The sequence below is a fragment of the Microtus ochrogaster genome, chromosome 26, assembly GCF_000317375.1.
Source record: "Microtus ochrogaster isolate Prairie Vole_2 chromosome 26, MicOch1.0, whole genome shotgun sequence".
In the NCBI taxonomy this organism is placed as follows: Eukaryota; Metazoa; Chordata; class Mammalia; order Rodentia; family Cricetidae; genus Microtus; species Microtus ochrogaster.
This window is the reverse complement of record NC_022025.1, coordinates 4,311,996-4,331,421: the sequence shown is the minus strand read 5'-3', so window position 1 is coordinate 4,331,421 and position 19,426 is coordinate 4,311,996. Positions and strand designations below refer to the sequence as shown.

General features: G+C 37.8%; 1 protein-coding gene across 5 annotated transcripts in view; it reads right to left on the bottom strand.

The window, feature by feature from the left end:
- The window catches only part of Akap9 (A-kinase anchoring protein 9), a 132,126-nt gene that overhangs the window by 64,372 nt on the left and 48,328 nt on the right, over positions 1-19,426 (bottom strand). For all 5 annotated transcript variants that reach the window (XM_013350436.2, XM_013350435.2, XM_005358314.3 and 2 more), the window contains 5 exons: positions 12,019-12,372; positions 10,354-10,551; positions 9,207-9,347; positions 8,625-8,737; positions 5,157-5,362 (listed from right to left, as the gene is read on the bottom strand). In XM_013350436.2, the coding sequence (XP_013205890.1) occupies positions 5,157-5,362; positions 8,625-8,737; positions 9,207-9,347; positions 10,354-10,551; positions 12,019-12,372 (1,012 nt within the window). The remainder of the gene's footprint in view (positions 1-5,156; positions 5,363-8,624; positions 8,738-9,206; positions 9,348-10,353; positions 10,552-12,018; positions 12,373-19,426) is intronic.

Sequence of the window (19,426 nt, the reverse complement as noted above, 5' to 3'; positions counted from 1 at the left end):
AGCACTCTAGAGCCATGGAATCTGCGGTAGCTTTTCTAACCACATCGAATCACCTCTACTAACACATTAGTGGTGACAGGATACAAAAGAATCTGAAACTAGAAAAGGGTGCATTCTAGGGCACAATTTTAAACATTTGCCTTTAAAAACAGATTTTATATATATGACTGTTTGCCTGCATGTACATATGTATACCTTATGTGTGCCTATACAAAGTTCTGAGCCACCGTGTAGGTGCTGGAAACCAAACCTGGGTTCTCAACAGGAACAGCAAGCTGAACCATCTCTACAGCCCCACAAAATTTACTACTACATAATCTAATCACTGGCATAGTAGTTAATATTATTTTTACTTTGAATATTAGTCTCCAAATTAAAAAAGCACAAGTACTATTAGTATACCATGAAATTAAAACCAAAGACCAGCCAGGCGGTGGTGGTGCACGCCTTTAATCCCAGCACTTGGGAGGCAGGCAGAGTCAGGTGGATCTCTGGGAGTTTGAGGCCAGCCTGATCTACAAGAGCTAGTTCTGGGACAGGCACCAAAGCTACAGAGAAACCCTGTTTCGAAAAAACAAACAAACAAACAAACAAAAAAACAAACCGAAAAAAAAAAACAACATAAAACCAAAGACCATGATAATGGGACAAATACTTCAAAAGTGTTATAGGTCAAGATGATCTTGTGATTCCAAATGGTATATAAAGTATACAAATAGTACAGTACAGTACACACTGTAACATTTTACTAAGTCAAATGAGGCTGTCTCAGAAATAGCTGATATTTCTGCAGAAGCTATGGGAGCAAGAGTTTTTATTTGGTACTGAGGAAACAAAACCAATTATGCCATATACTACCTATATCTGTGAAGTTGAGTGCATTCTAGTGACATTTGTTTTTCATGGGTTTGGAGAAAATGATAAATCTGAGACAGAGAGAACAGTCTGAAAAGACAGAAATACTAGTCTTTAATAAACAAAAATATATGGCGAAATAGGAGAGAATTTTAGAAGAAGATAATTAGAAAGCTGGCTGGATCCAAGTTGTAAACTGTCTTAGATTTTGTTGGAACTTTGAGAGTTTTTCTAAAGATTAAGACGGTTTAATCATATTTTTAAATAGGAAGACAACAGCAATCTAGATATCAGGAAATACATTTTAAGAATACATACAAAAGAACAGATTGGTTAAAAGGCTATTTCAACTACCCAATGAGAGTGATGAAATGACACAAGTAATGAAATATGATGCGGGAGAGGACACAGTTGGGACATCACAATGAAAAAGAAAGGCAAGAAGAAGCTGAGCTGATTCTGCGTTTCCAACTTAGATGAGTCCTAATGCCAGCAACACTAGGAAACATAGCAACAGATCAGCAGACAGTCTAGCATGTGGGCCCAAATAGGACATGTACAGCCATACAGCGTGGTTTAAGTTTGTCTACAACTTCTAAGTCTGTTTTACAAATGTGAAAGTTGAAACACTCAAATGGATGCATTTGTTGTAGAGACAGCATTTAATGAGAAGGAAAAGAGTCATATATATCATAGGCTAACAAAAGCTCCACTAACAGCCGGGCGATGGTGGCGCACGCCTTTAATCCCAGCACTCGGGAGGCAGAGGCAGGCGGATCTCTGTGAGTTCAAGACCAGCCTGGTCTACAGAGCTAGATCCAGGACAGGCTCCAAAGCCACAGAGAAACCCTGTCTCGAAAAACCAAAAAAAAAAACAAACAAAAAAAACTCCACTAAAAACAGTCAAAAAAAAAAATGGCAGACAGCTGAGATGAAAGAGAGCACTTAAAAAGGAAAAACTTCAATTTTTACCTGAACAAATGGGCAAGCATGGAGAAGCTAGTGTGGATTTAATGGTTTAGTTAGGGTTTTCTGAGAATAGCAATGTTACTCAGGTTGGTAAACAACTAGATTAGTCTATTCTTTCTTCAGTGTGCAAAAATTTTGGGGAGGGCAAAGATGAGACCAACCAACACTTAAAAAAATCAAAATAAAACAAACACCAAAATAGCATGAAGAGTGCAGAATGACTTGTGGTCAGAGGAGCAATCACTAGGAAGAGACTGGGGATACTGTACAGACGTGAGAGTAAATCTCAAGCACAAAGTACGGGGACATGAAAAACCAAGCACAGCGAAAGTCAGGGGCTTTAAGTGTTTCTGGAATGACTAATTAAAGAATTACGTACTAAAGTACTCCCAAAAGACAAAGATGAAACATACGGTAGTTTTTTATTTCATGGGTTTGTTTCAGGTTTCATGTTTTTGGGCAGTCTCTCCCTTTTGTGGTAGTCCAGGTATAGGGATGACCCTGCCTAGTTCCTCTTCTCTGGGCCACATAGTCAGTTCAGGACTATCCTGCTACAAAAGCATAATCATCTCAAAACAAACAAGGAAGGAAGGAAGGAGATAGATCTATGAGAGTTACTATATGTGTTCAGCATCATGATGAGTCTGAAAGGAGCCAATGCCGCCTTATTAGTAAGCTGTTTCTGTTCTACAGCACAGCACTGTGCCAAAAGGAAGCTGTGCAAAGCAAACTCTCCCTGCAGAGCAGGGCATCTGTCCTCTAAGATATCTCAAAGTAAAGGACACTAACAACAAAGGACCTCGTGCTATCAGATGACCTACCTACCATTCCCTCCACTGGAGTGAATCCACACTACATCAACTTTGCTTATTCTCACAAGGAAGCAAATATTAACAGAACAATTACTTATTCCTTCAAGGGTTACCAAGTCAATACCTATTTAAAATCTAAACAAGTTCAGACTTGAAGATTGAAAACAGGCCATGTATATTGCAAGAAAAAAAAAACCACACATAAAACTGAGGAGTAAAAGTCACTCTATAATCAAATTAAAACTTAATTTTTGTTATGTCAAATGAGACACTAAAAAAAACTTTAAAGGTGTATTTTAACTTCTATTCAAAAATATGGAGAAATGCTAGGACAAATTCTAACATACAGAACATATTAGTATTAGTGTAAGTCAGTACACTATTGGAGTTTATGAAAAAAAATCAACATTTTAAAATCCTAAGTTATTTTAATTTAATATTTATTTAAAAATAAAAACTGGATCTGTGAGTGTCCCTTAATGATAATGATGGCTACATCAAATAATTAGCAAAGTCAACAGCATTGCTAACCATAAAAACAAAATGTCAACTGGAGAGCACACATTACAACCCGTGATGACAATGCTGGCAAAATAATCTTTGAAATAACATTCTATATATTATGCTTCTCTGTGGATTTTAATTTTCCCTCTTAAACTGTAGTATTATTCTTTTAGAACTGGTTACCAGTTAAATAATATTTTAAAAACTTAGTTATTAAGACATACGTAAAATGAGTTATGCTCTGATCTTGCCTCTGGCGGGCATGCCAGTGCTTCCTGCTATTAGGAATCTGAATGGCCACAGAGCAGAAATGATGGAGAAGATGCTCAGTGACAGTCTCAGGAAGTTCACAACATGGCTATATAATTCAGCTGGGATGCTTATTATTAAGAAATAACTATCCGGGCGGTGGTGGCGCACGCCTTTAATCCCAGCACTCGGGAGGCAGAGGCAGGCGGATGTCTGTGAGTTCGAGACCAGCCTGGTCTACAGAGCGAGTTCCAGGACAGGCTCCAAAACCACAGAGAAACCCTGTCTCGAAAAACCAAAAGAAAAAAAAAAGAAAGAAATAACTACTAGGTTTGTAAACTAAGCAGAAAAGCACCTACAGTGGAAAGTTTATACATATTTATAAGAAGATATCCTTTGGGGTCTGCATTTTCAGACACACTTCTGTGCTAGAGTTATTGACAATTCATCCCTTTTCTAACTTCAGAACACTGCTGGGAGGTGAGCTCAATGCGGTTTTAGCGTCCATGACAACTGCTGACAGTTTCTGCAATCCATCCCTCAGGGGGTTTCTGACTGCAGACATCAAGCACGTGTGAGCTTCCCCAGAACAGTGAACTGCCTCCCTAGGTGATATAAGTAAAACCAGTTCATTGTTCTCTGAAAGTTTAATTTGATTAAACACTTTTCCATGTTTAAATATGACCTTGCTTTCTACACATCAGGATCCACACACATTAAAAAAAACCCTTTGTTCTAGAGCTTATTCAGGGGAAATGTTAATCTAAAGAGTTAATCCACCAACTAGGAAAAGAGTGAATTTGAAAACAAAGTTTAAAAACTGCTATTATTTCAGTTCTTTACTAAACTATTTTAAAAATTATCTCTGAACTCAACTGAAGTGTTCTGAAGCTAATCTTCTTTCAAGATTCAAATCAAGTTTTTCTTTGATCTGAGAAGCACAATGCTGACAAACCTATAATTAAGCACACTATTTATATTTGGATGTTTTCTTCTATTTCTCTACAGATAACTTAGCAAGCCAAATGCCTTCAAAAATTCCAAAAGCAGCATTTTGGAAGTGCTGCCTCTGGCTAGGGAGTGGACTCGGGTGAGGGACGGAAGTAACTAGATCTCTGAATTCAAGATTTCAGACCCTACTTCTCTGAACCTGACAAAGCTTCTTGTCTTTGGATTTCCTGATTCTTCTTTAGCAGGGAACACGGAACTTAAAAAATACGAGAGGCTAGAGATTAGCAAGATGATGGCAAGAGACCAAAAAGAAAGCCTAGCCTATACAGCCACAGAACTAAGAAGATGGTGAAAGAAAGTCAGAACTGAGTCCAACTTGCAGACAGGGCACACTTTCCAGAAGGCAGGGAGGACCTATTAGAGAACAGTCCAAAACAGGATCAACTCAGGTTTTACCGACTTGTTTAATCTTTTCAAGTAGTGCAAGATTCCTGGAAATGCCCTCATTTCACCCTTTCATTAGTTTACAGGAGGGTGTGAGCATCCTGAGGAGCAAAACATTATAGCTCTTTAGTAGAAGAGAAAATGGGGGAGTAACCCCAGGCGTGTATGGGGACAGCCCGAGGCACCCATCTGCAAATGCTAGACAGTAAGGGTGTTTGAGAAGATTAGCTTTAAAGTCTTTGTGTGGCACAGTCCATTAGTTGCAAAAACGTTAAATATTCTCCCTTATGTATTTTTCTATACTCCGGGAGTGCCTTGAACTGAGTCTGGGTTGAAGATGAGGACCATTTCAATAGTATATGGAGCCATTACCTCTCCCATATTCCTCGCGGAAACCAGGCTTTGCACATAAGTCTGCTTCTGTTCTCCAAGGCAGGCCGGGAGCTGGCTGAGCTTTACTAGATCTGTCCAAAATTTTAAAAACATGACAGCCAATTGTTTCTTCCACAGCCGCTGTTGTATTGGCAACTTCTAACAGGATCTTCAGAAGTCTACTATTGGCTTTTTGAAGAGCATGTCTATATAGAAAAAGAAACATTTGTTAAAATGCTTAATTAAAAACTAAACAAAATATTCTGCTATTATGCCATAAGAATGCTTTATTGCTGGGTGGTGGTGCACACCTTTAATTCCAGTACTCGGGGCAGAGACAAGCAATTCTCTCAGTTCAAGACTAGCCTGGTCTTACTAGAGTAAGTTCCAGGACAGCCAGGACTGCAGAGAAACTCTTGTCTTAATCAATAAACAAGCAAATAAAGAGCCAGTCAGTGGTGGTGCACGCCTTTAATCCCAGTACTTGGGAGGCAGAACAAGTGGAATCTCTGTGAGCTCGAGGCCAGCCTGGTCTGTTGTTTCTAAAAATGTTGTAAAGTCCCAGGCGGCAGCTGTGGGCAGGCAGTGGACTCTGCGAGCAGCCAGTCCCGAGGCAGAGATGGCTGCTGGTCCCAGAGCGGTGGCCCAGGCGGCGGGAGAACCAAGTGGTGGCGGGTTCCCAACAGCAGGCGGGCGTGTGTAAACAGGCGGCGGTGGGTAAAAAGCACATAGACACATAAAATAGGCATAAAGTTAAACATTATTAAAGGAAAGAGGAAAAGAGAGAGAAAGAAAGAATGAGAGACAGAAATAGACAGATACACGTGTGCACACGCAAGAGAGGGACAGGAAGAAGAAAGCCAAGATGGCGGCAGAAGGTCAGAGGTGGTGGGAGTGGGCATGGCTTGCCCCTTAAAGAGACAGAAAACCGTAACATGGTCTACAAAGCAAGTTCCAGGATATGCACCAAAGCTGCAGAGAAATCCTGTCTCGAAAACAAAGAAAAAACAAACAAACAAACAAAAGAATGAATGAATACATACATAAAGAAAAGAAAAAAAAGAAATGCTTTGTAACTGGAGAATGTATTAAAATAATCTGTAACTACCCCACAATGAAGTTCTGGTTTTCGACTTACTGTAAACTACATTATAGAAGCGCATATGTTCTTCTAACAGTTCTACGTAGCTTAAAACAGTTTTCTGTTAATTGTGCATTTTATTGACCTAAAAGAACTAAAGTAACAAAGCTTTTATATTAATGATTGAATTTTTTAAAAAACATTAGAATGTGGTAAGAGCCAAGTGTGTGCATGTAAGGTACTGAGCTGGTAATACTTTTCATGGTTACTCATACAGAAGTTCAGTACTTCATCCGTTTGTGTGTCAAATGGCATATTCTAAAGGATACTTTTCAAGGTGGCACTGTTTTTACAACTTGATGATGACGAGTGAGATGCCTAAATTTAAACAGAACGAATAGAAAAAGTCTTGATTTGAAAGGTCAACAGTGAAATCACAGTCTGATAACACAAAAGCAAGCGTCACAGGGCTTTAATAACATGTATTTATTTTAGAGACTAAGGTGTACCTAGTTTCACATAGCACTAGGTATTTCAAATAATTGGGGGAAGAAGTTTTCAAATAAAGAGAAATAAATTATGTCTTTCTTTTTAAAAAAGTACGAACAGTTTTTTTTTTAATTAAATTAAATGCCACTGGTTAAGTCTTCTCTGAAAAGTCTTGGCATTCAGACTTAATCATTAGAATTAAAATAAGAGTTATATATTTATTTTCATTTATGTGAATAAGTGTGTGCCTGTGTGAGTTTGTGTGCATCGTATGTATGCAGGAGCACTCAGAAGTCTGAAGACGGCATTGGATCCCTTGGAACTAGAGCTGTAGGCTGCTGTGAGAAGTTCTGGGAAGTGAACCCAGGTCCTTGCAACAGCATGAAGTAAGTGTTCTTAACCACTGAGTCATCTCTGTATGTCCCAATCTTAAAACTGTATTGCCTAGATTTCCTTCTCCCATCTGTCTTACTCAAAAATACACATATTTTTAACACAAAACATGAAGATTGTGCTGGACCAAGCATTTTCATGAGGTTTCTTTTTAGAGTAAAATGAACCCTTTAAAACTGTGTCCAAAAAATGTATTTCCATAAATACTGAAGAAAAAGATTAGCTGATTAAGCTTAATAGTTTAATACACCAGCAGCAGTAAAATAGCACACTTGGTACATAATCCATAAAGACAATGGCAGACTCCTGTGGTAAAGGTGCTCTGACTCAAGAGCGTTGGATTTATCTCCACATGGTAGGAGATGACCAACAACCAGGTGAATGGCTGTCTGTCCCCAGCACATGAACTACCTAGTTTAGGATAAGGGAACCAAGGGAGGTGCTTGCCTTTAGTAGTTTTCAAGTGAATGAGGACAGGCTTCTATTTCTATACACAGATCGAGTTATCTACTTACAGAATAAAATCAAATAAGAGGTAAAACGTTTTATTGCTTTAGCTTTTACTTAAGTTTTGTTCAAATGTCAAATGCCATGATTAGAATATTGAACTTACTAAGGATTAATATTCATTTTATCAATCTTACCATAAAAAATTCTAAAAGGCAAACACACAATGTGTAAAAAATACAAAATAGTGAAAAGCAGTAATTTTATATTGTTTATTTTATATTGTCACAGTAATTCTAATTTTCATACACTGTCTTCCTGTTTTGAGAGCCAACCTCCATCCAAGCTGAGGAAGGAGGAGGACAAAGAAAGGTGACAGTCACAGAAACTGATAGTAGATACTAGTTATAATTTAAAAGAAATTATTTTAATTTAAATAACTAAAAATTTAAAGCACTGTGCCTTTTAAAAGGGTGCTTGAGTTAATATGGGCTATTCTCATATACTATAGCATTATAATTTTTTTTTTAAATCTCTGTGATATCAAAGCAAGAAACAGTTTTCTTACCACTGGAAGATCTACTCCTCTAAAAAACTGAATATGGATTAAAAGTTTGTATGTGTATACATAAAATACAAAAATAATCTAAATATGAAATATTTAATCTATTGTTCTCTCAACTGAATATTATTTGACTATGAAATAAATGTTTTTAATGAAATAAACAAGGCATAAAACTCACAAGAAATGATTTTTAGTATAGAAAATAGCATTAAGAAAAATAAAGTTAATCAAGACAAGTCCAACATTCAAATAACACCTACATGGAATTAAGATCAATATCTAACAAGTTAATAGTGCATGCTTAAACATTAGTCTATTTAATGATAAGAATTATCAACCCTTCCTATAGTATACTTATATGGACAAATTTCATACACAGTACAACTTTTAAGACAAAATACAAAATACAAATTTAAGACAAATACAAGATAAAATGTGTTTACTGAACAGACAGCGGCATTGACCCTGTTCTGATCAAGTGCACACGCTATACCTTTCATTGCAGAGGTTTACATCAGTTGCAGCATCTTCAGGTTTTCTCACCAATATTGTTTCTTCTGATGTACGTTCGTCAATGTTTTGTGTGTCATTTTCATCCTGTGTAAGCTGGTGTAAAGGCAGAGAGGACAAGACAAAGAGAAAACCTGTCATCTTAGAAACAGCAAGTCCTACTTCTATACTGGTACGAGTCGGACCAAAGGTCTGTGATTGACGTCAGACACTGCTTGAAATAATGTTTAACTCTATGGTATGTAGAGATTAGCATTATCAAGAAAAGATAAAATAGTCTAACACACAGATGAGAAGAATGGGATGAGTCCGAAGGAATGCATGTTGTATACTGTGACAGTGAAATTTGTTAGCTGCTGCACGGTGCAGTGAATAGTTGCAGCTATTGCAATACCAGAATCAAATTACCAAGCACAAAGAAGGCGACCTTCCTTCCATGGGTGTAATCACAAACACATAAAGCTCAATGCCCATAAAAAATATTATCTCACAACAAAAAGGAAGACAAACAAATCCTATTGCACAGTTGATCCACTGCTCCTAGAAGAGCCAAAGTCCACACTACCTGTGTCTGAGTACTGCTGTCACGCAGCTCACAACACAGCTGCTCTCTTCCAGCTAGAGACAGCTGCCTTAGTGCTTCCAGCTCCTCTAGGAGCACTCTTTCTCTTTCTGATACCACACTGTCAATACAGAGTGAAGAGCTCTAAAGAAGAGAAAAGGTTGTAAGCAAATTTTGTTGGCGAGAAGACAAGAGAGCAGAAACAATTAGCAGATTTCATTCAAGCCCTTAAAACCAATAGGCCTTTGTTTAAACTATGATTCAGAAGACATTATAAAAGGCATAGAGGCAAATATAAAATTCAATGCAAAATTTGAAACTTTAGAAAAAAGGTAACATACAAAATTCTGGAATTTATAAGTATTTTTATAAAATAATTATATAATATATAATTATATATTATATAATAAATATTATACATGAAGTAATTATACAGTATATTTATTAATACTTTTACATCAAATTTGCATTGAAAAATTCAGAAATCTGAATTCACAAAATACAATGAAGAAAAGCAAAACTGATTTGGCAAAAGATTGATATTTTATGTTCCAACCCCAAATTTCTCATTATTTTATTTCTGAAGGAATCCAAGTCAAGGATTCTCTACTTTAACTTTTAGTTTTCAAAATTGAATTTAGTACTTTCATAGTAGCTTTTCTGCAATGATTTTGTAAGTATATTTTATATAGCAACCAGTAGAATATAGTTCCCAAATACCAAAGAATTTTTAAGTTTAGTAGAGAAAGGGTTAAGAGCGCTGCATTTTTTTCAAATCACCAAGAAATGCGTCCCTAGACAAAGTTCCAGAAGCGTGCTACCCAGATTTCCGTTGATTAGCGAAGTGCATTAGACAGACAGAGGTAACCTGACTATGGGTGAGAGCTGCATTAGCACGCGCTCAGAGCAGACTGCCAAGCAGACGAGGCGTCTGCTGCACATCCTTTGCTATGTACGATGGCATGACAAGGAACTCTACAGACTGAGTCGGACATGCCTGTGAGCTGTGCGACTGTTGGCTCCTGGGGTAACTCTGCTGGTAAACACTCCTAATTATTTTCAGATCTGGCAAAACAATTTTGAAGTTTTAAAAACAGTTACATAAAGACAGTTATTTTAGTTGGGGAGAAAAGGGATTCTCAGAGCCAACCTCAGCTAACTGCTCATTGAGCCTCTTAATCTCCTCTCGTAGCTGCTCCTGGTCTTCTCGTTGTCGCTCCATCTGTTGCACGTGAGCCTGTCTCATCAGTTCTGTTGCCTGCTGGTGTTCTTCATACTGGCGTACAAGTTCTTGCCGCATATCTTCCAACTGTCTAGAAGTCTCCATATCTGATACTTCATCATGAATCTTTATCAGTAGAAACAAAAAGTTCAGCCACAAACGAATTGTGAAAATTTGCCACTGTTGACATTTTCTATCAATATGAAAGCATTTCTACTGAATCCATAGGACACCTAAATTTTTATCTTATTATAAAATAAAGCCTAAATTGTTCTTAAAAATGTATTTGTATTCCTTTTAACGAGAATTCGAAAACGATACTAAGTTAACTACCATAACCTGTTATTTTCCAGGAGGGAACTATCGATTGGTTAATTTACCTAAACTATAATTGTAAAGGAGAAAAACAAAAGATACAAGATATTCAATATTTCCTCTACTTTTAATGAAGCCAGGACTCCATTATTCTTCTTGACATTTTGTGTGGGAAAATGAAGATTGTTTTTAATCTTAAAACTGCACTTATGAAACAGGAGATTTATTTATTAAATCTACATTACACAGTGACTACAGAGCATTTCAGAGAACGTCTTCCTAAGACACTATCATGTATCGGCCCTCTGACTCAGAACACGTCCGCTTGCTAGTGGATCTATGAGCATCCTTGAAGAAACAGCAACTAAAGAGATGGCAGCTTTATTGATTTTCTCCTCAGTAAAGAAACTATCTTGGACATTAATAATAAATTTGACTTCAAATGATTTTAGGGGAAGTAGGATTTATTTCTGTCCATCAAGACAGCAAACTGTTGAGGAAACAGGTCTATTTGTGAGTACACGAAGTAAAAGACAATTAGGACCTAGACAGCAAAATGTTTCAAATTATTTTCTTACACTGGTAACTATTTCCTTACATGTTCTTATCTTTAATGGAGCAAATATTTCAGTCATAGATATTGGCACATTACAGGACAATCTTTAACTGAAACAAAGTTAAGACAGTTGTAACTTATGGTTTGTATTGTTTAAAAATTCAGTACAGTGCTTTTATTACATGGTTCTGTGTGTGTGTGTCAGAGAGAGAGAGAGAGAGAGAGAGAGAGAAAGAGAGAGAGGGAGAGGGGGAGAGAGAGAGAGAGGGAGAGAGAGAGAGGGAGAGGGAGAGGGAGAGAGAGAGCGAGAGGAGAGAGAGGAGAGAGAGAGAGAGAGAGAGAGGGAGAGGGAGAGGGAGAGAGAGAGAGAACACGCATGCACATGAGCACATAGCACAGGACAACTTGGGGAAGTCTGTCCTCTCCATTCACCATGTGAGTCTCGGGGATTAAACTGAGTGTATCAGGTTTGGGGACTGAGCCACCTCACTGCTATGCACAATGTCTGTGAGGAGAATAGACTTGCTCATTTCATAGGACTAACGTCATTTAACTATATGCTTTATCATTAATAAACTACAACAACGTGTGGACTACTCAACCTGGACTCCACACTCTTCATCCTGAAACAACACTATTGATAATGTATTAACAGTGAAGAAACGACATATGCTTTTATGAACTTTGTGCATTTTAAAAGATATCCCAGAAGCCATACTTACACTTTGTAGACCAGTGATTGTTTCATCTTTGAAAAATAGATTTTGTGAAATAGTCAGCCCCTGGTCCTTTAACTTTAGGGATTCATCTTCAAGATTCTCATGATTAGACAGAGGAACTTCTTTCTTATGTTCTTCTAATTCATTGCTAAGTGGTTTAAATTGTTCTTTCAAATTCTTGTCGATCCCCAGAAGACTCTGTGGATCAAGCTGAGCCTGTGATGTGATGTCATTAAAAGGGTGTTCTTGCGAACATGGAGCACGTGCTTGTTCTGATTGTAGGGAGTTTGCTTTACCCTGGGATAGTCTAGTGAGCTCTGTCTGCTGAGCAAATGCTATGCTCATTGACACGATGACCTAAATGAATAAAGGAAACAAACAGAAAGATCAATTCAATTCTTAAAAGGCAGATGGAACTGAAAAAAGCAGATTATTACTGAAGAGTATATAGATTTTAAAAAGCCCAACCTCAACCCAAATCAGTACTGCTTGGGTAGCCAACAGCCTGAGACTAGAAAGTTCAGGAACCTAGGGTAAAAACAAAACACTGCTCTTCTAAAACCAAAACAACTCAAATTAAAAAACAACCAACAAAACAAACAAACAAAAAACCAACCAAACAAACAAACCGTGATAGCAAGAAAAGGACTCATACTCTGCTGTACTCATGTATCAGTGCCTGCTCAGGAGTCATCAGAGAAGCTCCCCCCGGAAGCAGATGGGAACAAACAGAGAGACCCACAGCCAGACAACTGAAACACTCAGCTCTAAAAGGGATGTCTCCATCAAATCCCTCCCCTCAGAGTTCAGGGAACTATGATAAACAGGAGGAAGAAAGGATTTAAGAGCCAGAGGGTACTAAGGAGGCCACAAGAAATAAAAGAAAAAGCCCTTCTAAATCAACATGAACAAAGCTCACATGAACCTACAGAGACTGAAGAAGGTCCTTTGCCTATATACAACGGCTTCTAGTTTAGCGTATTTTACAGGACTCCTGAGTGTGTGAGTGAGAGCACCTTTCTGATTATTGTGCCTCTCTTGGTTCATTTTCTTGTTTGTTTGTTCTGGCCAATTTCATGTGTTAGCTTTTGTTTTATGTTACTATATTTTACTACGTTTGGGTGTTATCTCTTACAAGCCTGTTCTTTTCTAAGGAGATACAGAATGGGAGTGGGTCTGACGGAAGGGGCGGTGCTGAGTAGCTGGGAGGAGTAGAGGGAGAGCAAACGATAATCAAGATAAATTATGTAAGAAAAGAATCTATTTACAAGAAAAAGAAAAAGCCTGGGCTTGTGCTTTTGAGTGAAAAGAAATCCTAGAATAAAGTCATGGATAGATTCTACAATGAACTGAATGTCCACATAATTAATGTAAGGGAACTCCAAGATTTACAAAGAAAATAAGTAAAAAAGGATTCTAACAAACAAGAGCAAGAAGTGTTCCATTAAATAACGAGAGAGTGAGGGCAGTCCCGCCAGATGGTCCCGGTCCCGGGGAACAAAGTCCAGGCCCCTCGAGTCCCCTAAACTTTTCTGGCCATCCAGCGGGGCATGCTCCCAGCTGCTAGCTTTCTTTACCCCATTCTACCTTGCCCCCAAGCACTCATTTTTATCTGTGGGGTCCTTAGATCCGCCAGCACAGCCTGCTTCAGGGTGATGGGGACCCAAGAGAGAGAAGACCTAGAAAAACTCCCAAGTACACAGTCAGTCACCGCAAAGATTGGACCAAGATGCCAAGACTCTCCTAGAATCATTTGAAGGAAGAGATGGGCAGGGGCCAATGCAAGAATTCCTCCAAAACCTGAAAAGCAACATGGTAACACCAGAATCCAGTGAACACGCAACAGGAGGACTTGAACACCCTAACCCAGAAGAGGTAGAAAAAAACCGACTTTAAACGTAACCTTATGAAAATAATGGAGATCCTTAAACAGGAAGTGAAAAACTCTCTTATTAAAGAAATGGAGAAGACAAACAAAAAGTTAGAAGAAAATAATAAATCTCTCAAAGATACCCAAGAAAACCAAGAAAAAGCAATCAAACAGGTAAAGGAAACAGTTCAATACTTGAGAACGAAATGGAGGTAATAAAAAAACATAAACTGAGGGATGTCTGGATATGGAAAATCTGGGTAAAAGAACAGGAACTACAGAGACAAGTATAACCAAGAGAATACAAGAGATAGAAGAAAGAATCTCAGGCACTGAAGATACTATAGAGGAAATAGAAGAATTGATCAAAGAAAACAGCAAATCCAACAAATTCTTAACACACAACATCTAGGAAATCTGGGACACCTGATTTCCTCACCATATAATACTCAACAAAAAATATACAGAATAAAGCAAGAATATTAAGAGTTGCAAAGGAAAAAGGTCAAGTAACATATTAAGTTAAACCTATCAGAATTACACCTGACATCTCTATGGAAACCATGAAAGCCAGGTCTTGGATAGATGTGCTGCAGACACTAAGAGACCATGGATGCAAGCCCAGAGTACTAAACCCAGCAAAGCTTCATTTCACAATCAATAGAGAAAACAAGATATTCCATAACAAAAACAGATTTAAGCAATACGTATCCACAAACCCAGCCTTACAGAAAGTACTGTAAGTAAAACCTTAACCCAAGGAGCGAACAACACCCACAATAGCACAGGCATCTGATAACCCTCCACCACCACAACTCAAAGAAGGGAAATACACAAACACTACTACCCCAAAAAAATAAATAAATAAATAACCAGAGATGACAACCACTGGTCATTAATATCACTTAATATCAATGGACTCAATCCACCTATAAAAAGGCACTCTTTCAGAGAATGGATACGAAAAAAGGATCCAGCATTGTGCTTTTTATAAGAAACACACCTCAAGCTCAAAGACAGACACACTAGCTCAGAGTAAAGAGTTGGGAAAAGGTTTTTCAATCAAAGGGAACTAAGAAACAAGCAGGTGTGGCTATACTAATATCTAAAAAAAAAATTGATTTCAAACTAAAATCAATCAGAAGAGATGGAGTCAGACACTTTATACTCATAACAGGAATAATTCATCAAGATGAAGTCTCAATCCTGAATATCTATGCCCCTAATATAAAAGCACCCACATATGTAAAAGAAGCATTACTAGAACTCAAAAGCACACATCAGACCCCACACACAAGTATTAGGAGATTTCAACACTCCTCTCTTACCAATTCACAGGTCAAAAAGACAGAAACTTAACAGAGAAATAAAAGAACAGATGTAATGAATCAAATGGACTTAACAGACATCTATATTCCACTCAAACAGGAAAAAATATACCTTCTTCTCAGCACCTTATGGAACCTTCTCGAAATTGATCACATACTTGGTAACAAAGCAAACATTCACAGACACAAAAAAAAAATATTGGAGTAATCACCTGTGTCTTATCAGATAACCATGAAGTAAAGTTAGAATTTAACAATAATACCACCCCACAGAAAGCCTACAAACTCATGGAAACTGAACAGTCAACTACTGAACCATTCCTGGGTCAAGGAAGAAATAAAAAAATTAAAGTCTTTCTTGAATTCAACCAAAATGAAGACACAACATACCCAAACCTATGGAGCACTATGAAAGCAGTGCTAAGAGGAAAGTTCATAGCACTAATTGCCCACATAAAGAAAACAGAGAAAGCTCACATTAGAGAAAATCAAGATTGACAAACCCCTATCCAAACTAATCAAAAGGCAGAGAAAGAACACTCAAATTAACAAGATCAGAAATGAAAAGGGAAACCTAACAACAGACAGTGAGGAAATCCAGAGAATCATTAGGTCTTACTACAAAAGCCTGTATGCCACAAAATTAGAAAATGTAAAAGAAATAGAAACTTTTTTAGATAAATATCATATACCAAAATTAAATCAAGACCTGGTCAACAATTTAAATAGACCTACAAGTTGTGAGGAAATAGAAACTGTCATCAAAAACCTCCCAAACAAAAAAGAAACCCAAGACCAGATGGTTTTAATGCAGAATTATACCAGAACTTCCAAGAAGAGCTAACACCTATACTCCTTAATGTGTTTCACATAATAGACACATAAGAGTCATTTCCAAACTCTTTTTATGAAGCTACAGTTACCCTGATACCAAAACAACACAAAGACTCAACCAAGAAAGAGAATTACAGACCAATCTCATTCATGAACATCGATGCAAAAATTCTCAATAAAATACTGGCAAATCGAATCCATGAACACATAAAAAAAAATCATCCATTATGATAAAGTAGGCTTCATCCCAGAGATGCAGGGCTGGTTCAACATATAAAAATCTATCAATGTAATCCATCATATAAATAAACTGAAAGAAAAAAACATATGATCATTTCATTAGATGCTGAAAAAGCATCTGACAAAATTTAACACCCCTTTATGATAAAAGTCTTAGAGAGATTAGGGATAAAAGGATCATATCTAAATATAATAAAAGCAATATACAGCAAGCTGACAACTAACATCAAATTAAATGAGAGAAAGTCAAAGCCATTTCACTTAAATCAGGAACAAGACAAGGCTATCTACTCTCTCCATATCTCTACAATATAGTGCTTGAAGGTCTAGCAATAACAATAAGTCAACAGAAGGAGATCAAGGGGATTCGAATTGGAAAGGATGAAGTTAAACTTTTGTTATTTGCAGATGATATGGTAGTGTACTTAAGTGATCCAAAAAACTCTACCAAAGAAATCCTACAGCTGATAAAGACCTTCAGTAATGTGGCAGGATAAAAGATCAACTCAAAAGAAAAAATGAGTAGCCCTCCTATACACAAAGGATAAAGAAGTGGAGAAGGAAATCAGAGAAACATCACCTTTCACAATAGCCACAAATAGCATAAAGTATCTTGGGGTAACACTAACCAAGGAAGTAAAAGATCTATTTGTCAAGAACTTTGAGGTTTTGAAGAAAGAAATTGAAAAGTATACCAGAAAATGGAAGGATCTCCCACGCTTTTGGATTGGTAGGATCAACATAGTAAAAATGGCAATTCTACCAAAGGCAGTCTATAGATTCAATGCAATCCCCATCAAGGTCCCATCAAAATTCTTCACAAACCTTGAGAGGACAATAATCAACTTTATATGGAAAAACAAAAAAACCCAGGATAGCCAAAACAATCCTATACAATAAAGGAACTTCCGGAGGCATTGCCATCCCTGACTTCAAACTCTATTACGGAGCTACAGTAATGAAAACAGTTTGGTGTTGGCATAAGAACAAAGACGTTGACCAATAGCATCAAACCAAAGACCTGGATATTAATCCACAAACCTATGAGAACATGATTTTTGACAAAGGTGCTAAAACTATATAATAGAAGAAGGAAGGCATCTTTAACAAATGGTGCTGGCATAACTGGATGTCAACCTGTAGAAGAATGAAAATGGATCTGTATCTATCACCATGCACAAAACTCAAATCCAAATGGATTAAAGACCTCAATATAAATCCAACCACACTGAACCTGATAGAAGGGAAAGTGGGAAGTAACCTACAATACATGGGAACAAGAGACCACTTCCTATGTATAACCCCAGTAGCACAGACAATAAGAGCAGCAATGAAAAAAAAATGGGACCTTCTGAAATTGAGAAGCTTCTGTAAAGCAAAGGACACAGTCATTATGACAAAAAGGCAACCTACTGAATGGAAAAAAGATCTTCACCAGCCCTACATCAGACAAAGGACTGATTTCCAAAATAAATAAAGAACTCAAGAAACTAGACATTCAAATTCTATATAACAAAATTAATAATGGACTGAACAGAGAATTCTCAACAGAAGAAGTTCAAATGGCCAAGATACTTAAGGACATGTTCAACTTCCTTAGCGATCAAGGAAATGCAAATCAAAACAACTGTGAGATACCATCTTACTCCTGTCAGAATGACTAAAATCAAAAACACCGATGATAACCTATGCTGGAGAGGATGCGGAGTAAGGTGAACACTCATCCACTGCTGGTGGGAATGCAATCTTGTGCAACCACTTTGGAAATAAGTGTGGCGGTTCCTCAGGAAATTGGGAGTCAACCTACCTCAGGATCCAACACTATCCTGAGTGTGATGACCCAGACCCAAAAATATGAATATTATATGTACTCACTCATTAGTGGATTCTAGCCATAAACAATAGACATTGAGACTACAGTTTGCGATCCTAGAGAAGCTAAATAATAAGGTGAACCCAAAGAAAAACATATATAGATCCTCCTGGAAATTGGAAGCAGACAAGATTGCCAGGCAAAAGCTGGGAGCATGGGTGCAGGGTTGGGTGAGGGGAAGGGGAGAGGAAGAGAGAGAAGGGAGAAGGGGAGGATTGGGGAGAGCTTAGGGGAGTGGGATGGTTGAGATGGAGGAAGGGTGGATATGGGAGCAGGGAAGAAGATATCTTAATTAAGTGAGCCATTTTAGGGTTGGCAAGAGGCTTGGCTTTAGTGGGGTTCCCAGGTGTCCACAGGGATGTCCCCAGCTAGGTCCTTGGGTCAGTAGAGGAGCGGGTACCTGAAATGACCTTGTCCAGTAGTCAGACTGATGATTATCTCGAATATCACCATAGAACCTTCGTATGGCGACAGATGGAGATAGACACAGAGACCCACATAGGAGCACTGGACTGAGCTCCCAAGGTCCAGTTGAAGAGCAGAAGGATGGAGAAGATGAGCAAGGAAGTCAGGACCACGAGGGGTTGGTCTACCCACTAAGACAGTGTGCCTGATCTAATGGGAGCTCACCAAAGCCAGCTGAACTGGGACTGAATGAGCATGTGATCAAACCGGACCCTCTGAATGCGTCTGACAATTGGGGCAGACTGAGAAGCCAATGATAATAGCTCTTGGATTTGTCTCTACTGCATGTACTAGCTGTTTGGAATCCTAGTCTATTTGGATGCACATCTTCCTAAGCCTGGATGGAAAGGGAAGGGCCCTTGACTTCCCACAGGGCAGGGTAACCTACCCTCTCTTAGGACTGGAGGGGTAGAGGGAAGGTGAATTGGGGAGTGGGAGGGAAATGGAAGGAGGGGAGGAAGTGGAAATTTTGAATGGTATTATTTATAAAGCAATAAAAAATAAATAAAATGGAAAAAAAAATCTCTGTAGCTCCCACACAGGATTGCTTAAAGATCAAATGAGTGCATGTTAAATGCTTAGGGGAGTATTTGATATATTTATATTTATGTAGAAATAAGTTATTGAAATTGTAGTTGAGTAAAACTAGATCAATACTTGGTACTATTAAGTGATTTGACCTGTAAACTAGTGATGGTATTTGTATTTAGCCTGTAAGCATTTGTTTAATATCTAAATGATAAATAAAATATAAATTATAAATATTATAAATAAATATAAAGCCAATAGCTTGGGCTTATT